At 38.4% G+C, this 3,153-nt stretch overlaps 1 protein-coding gene across 1 annotated transcript; it reads right to left on the bottom strand.

Annotated features, from left to right (window-relative positions):
* Positions 1 to 137: 137 nt before the first annotated feature.
* On the bottom strand, positions 138 to 2,866 carry LOC121963578 (zona pellucida sperm-binding protein 3-like; the record flags this gene model as incomplete). Its single annotated transcript, XM_042513860.1, has 3 exons — positions 2,371 to 2,866; positions 367 to 482; positions 138 to 241 (listed from the first exon to the last, which is right to left on the bottom strand). Coding segments are annotated over exons 1-3 (601 nt in total), but the record flags the coding sequence as incomplete, so codon positions are not given.
* Between the last annotated feature and the right edge of the window lie 287 nt (positions 2,867 to 3,153).

Below are 3,153 nucleotides of genomic sequence, written 5' to 3'. Positions count from 1 at the left end.
TAATTTTTAAGACATTATTTGCAGATACTGATGACATGCTGACATCATTATGCATCTCATGAAAACTGTAGCACAACACTACTCTGAAGATGCATGAAAATAGAAAAAGATGCTCAATTAATAATATGCTTTAATACCACTCATGAGAAGCAGATTGAAGTCTATCTGATCCTCTGCTGAGACAGTGGAGACTGAAGAAACCCAACTGGGATGCAGGGAAATGCCATCCACAGCATACCTCCTGAAAATTACAGCAACATTTCTACTTAATTTTTAGCACAGAATGTAATAATAAATCATGCAGTTGGTCCAAGTAGCTGGTTCCAGCAGTACAAACAAACATCTGTGTCAAAATAAAATACTTACTTTTCATAATGGCATTGAACTGGAATAGCTGCTCCATCCAGTCTCAGCAAACCATCAGATGAAGGTTCAGGTGAGTAGACCAAAATATTAGAATAGATAATCTTCTCTGTTGTCGACTGAAAGGAACGATGTCAGTCTTTCAGAATGTATAAAGCTACATAACAACAATAAAAGATGTTAAAATGAACAGTATGTAAGATTTAAGGGGGGGTTTAGTGGCATCTAGCTGTGAGGATTGCATATTACAAGCAGTTTAAATTTCCTTTATTGTTCAAAGTTCAGGAGGTTTCTTACCAGGAGCCAAATTATCCACAGAGGTCTCGTCCTCCCCAAAATAAACAGACCAAGTGACTAAGCTACTAAAAACCCTGCATTAATCTGTTTCATGTTACAAATCAGTGTTTCTTCTAACTTATACTGGCGCTGGCTCAGCACCTGCTGTTGTGTGATCATCTGTTTTCTCTGGTAACTTGTAAACTCAACTTGTTTTTGATTCAGAAATTAAAGAAGATTAAAGTAAAAACACTGCAGAAACACTGCAAAAAAATAAAGCAGTTTCACATTACAAATCACTGTTTCTCCTAAGCTGTCGCTTGCCTGTTTTCTCTGATAAATTCATGAGTGCTTACCTTGTTTTTGATCCAGAAGTTCAGGAGATTTTTACAAATTATCCATTGTGGACTCCTCCTCTCCAACTCAAATGGACCAAATCAGTAAAAACTTTGAATTTTTGTTGTTTCACTTTAAACAACTGTTTTCTGGCGTGCATCTTGCTCGAAAACCCCCATACAGGTCAAATCTGAACCAGATTATCCCTGAGAGGGCAAAGATTATTCAAAACACAGTTTCAGATTGGTGAAATCTTTACTCAGTGAAAATGCAAAAAAAATTAGAATTCACTAAATTTTTCACATGAAGACCACACTGAACCAGGTCTATCTTGAAAGACATTGTGCTTGGGTGGCTAAAATTTGATTTTGCATTATCCCATGAGGTTAAAGATTTGAAACACAATTTTAGATTTGTGAAACCTATATTTCATTTGTGAAAATGCAAATAAGGACAACATTTTAAGAAAACGCAGTAAAATCTCCCTTTTTGCATTTTTAAAAATGGAATTAATCATTCACAAATCTGATATCATGTTTTGTAGCCTCTCTGGGAAAATCTAGTCCTGCTTTGACCTGTGTATACAGTATAAAGTGGTTTTTGATCTGGACCTGGTTCCAGTTTGGTCTACATGTGAAAAATGCAGCGAATTCTCCCTTTTTTTGCATTTTCGCTCATAGAATACAGATTTCACAAATTTCAAAGTGGGTTTCAGACAACTCTGAGGCTTTACTTAAAAGGTCTATCATATTTTGACCACAGTAGTAGGTGCATAAAGCCACAGGTCTGTAGTTTAAATCTGAAACCTGGATCCACGTCACTTTTCTTGTGACACCTTTCACAAATATTTAAACCTTTGACCCCGAGCAAGTTGTCTGATTTTGAGAAAAAGACAGTCAATGAGAAACTTGAAAAGAAATGACCAAAAATTCAGCAAAACATGGTAAAAAGTAGAAGAAAATTACCCAAAGTAAAAAATGCAAATAAACAAGTAAGTTAATTGGAAAAAAAATGCTTAGAAATGTAATTGTCTAACTTAGATGTCTTTATATTATTGTGATAAGTATGTAAATGTAAAATGTAATTTTCTGGACATTTCCCCAATCTATGTTTAGTAATTATCTAAATATACTAATTTCTTGCTAATTTGTGAGTCATTTCTTCTCAAGTTGCCTTTTTTTTTTTATCTTCCATTACCAATTTGCTCAGATTTCAAAGGGTTAAGCATTACAACCGTTTCCCTTCACTCTCTCCTTAACTGCTGAATCTGAAGCCCCGACTGAGAAGCTAATTTCAGCGTCGTCTTATTATTCATCATCCATTTCTGCCAATATAACCCCGTAAATGCTGCACAGACTCGCAGAGAGGACACAGCATAAAGAGAAAAACACTCACTGAGAGTTTGGTTCCACAGTCCCTCAGGCTGGCCTGGATGGTGAATTCCGCCTCTCCTGATGGGACCGCACTGCATGCACTCCTTTCACTCAGTGGGTCAGCGCCCAGGCGCAGATGTCTGCCGTCCACCTGGATCCCGGTGTCAAACATGTCAGACTGCACCACAATCTGCATCGAGTCCGGGTGGCAACTGACCACCACAGGCCGAGGCCGCACACCGAGCCCCGCGCTGTGCTGCTGTTCCTCTGCAGCTACCTGAGGCCGGATGTAACCGTGAGTCCTGCTCGGCGCGTGGGACTCTAACCGGCTTTCTGTGAGGGTGGAGAGTGAGATAAGGACGATGATCCACCAAGAAGAGGGTCTCTGGAGATTGCGGTCCATTCTGGGCCTTGGACAGTTTGAAAGGAGCGACGGTGGCCTACAGTCTGAGAAATTATCCCCACACCTGCAGGTAATCAAACTCACCTGGGAGCAGAGTTTGACTGATTGCAATCTTGTTTCACTGCGCATGTCTGTTTTATCGCGACTTTAAGCGTGTCAGCATGGAGGAGTGTAGCATTTAAGTCGGTTTATTAAATAACAACTTCATATGTACACTTTTAGCTAGTGTGGTATTTTGGGCTATATACGCTATAAGCAAATTTTCCACTAGGTGGCACTACAACTGCACATTTATCATTTTCTCTCCATCGACACAGTTTGATACTGAAACTAACTTTGTATCTTAAATAAATAAATAAATAATCCTAAATGATAATAATTGTTATTATTAATTAATTATAA

Source organism: Plectropomus leopardus, unplaced genomic scaffold, assembly GCF_008729295.1.
Source record: "Plectropomus leopardus isolate mb unplaced genomic scaffold, YSFRI_Pleo_2.0 unplaced_scaffold11753, whole genome shotgun sequence".
In the NCBI taxonomy this organism is placed as follows: domain Eukaryota; kingdom Metazoa; phylum Chordata; class Actinopteri; order Perciformes; family Serranidae; genus Plectropomus; species Plectropomus leopardus.
Note: the sequence above shows the minus strand (reverse complement) of the source record. Positions and strands in the feature narration are given on the sequence as shown.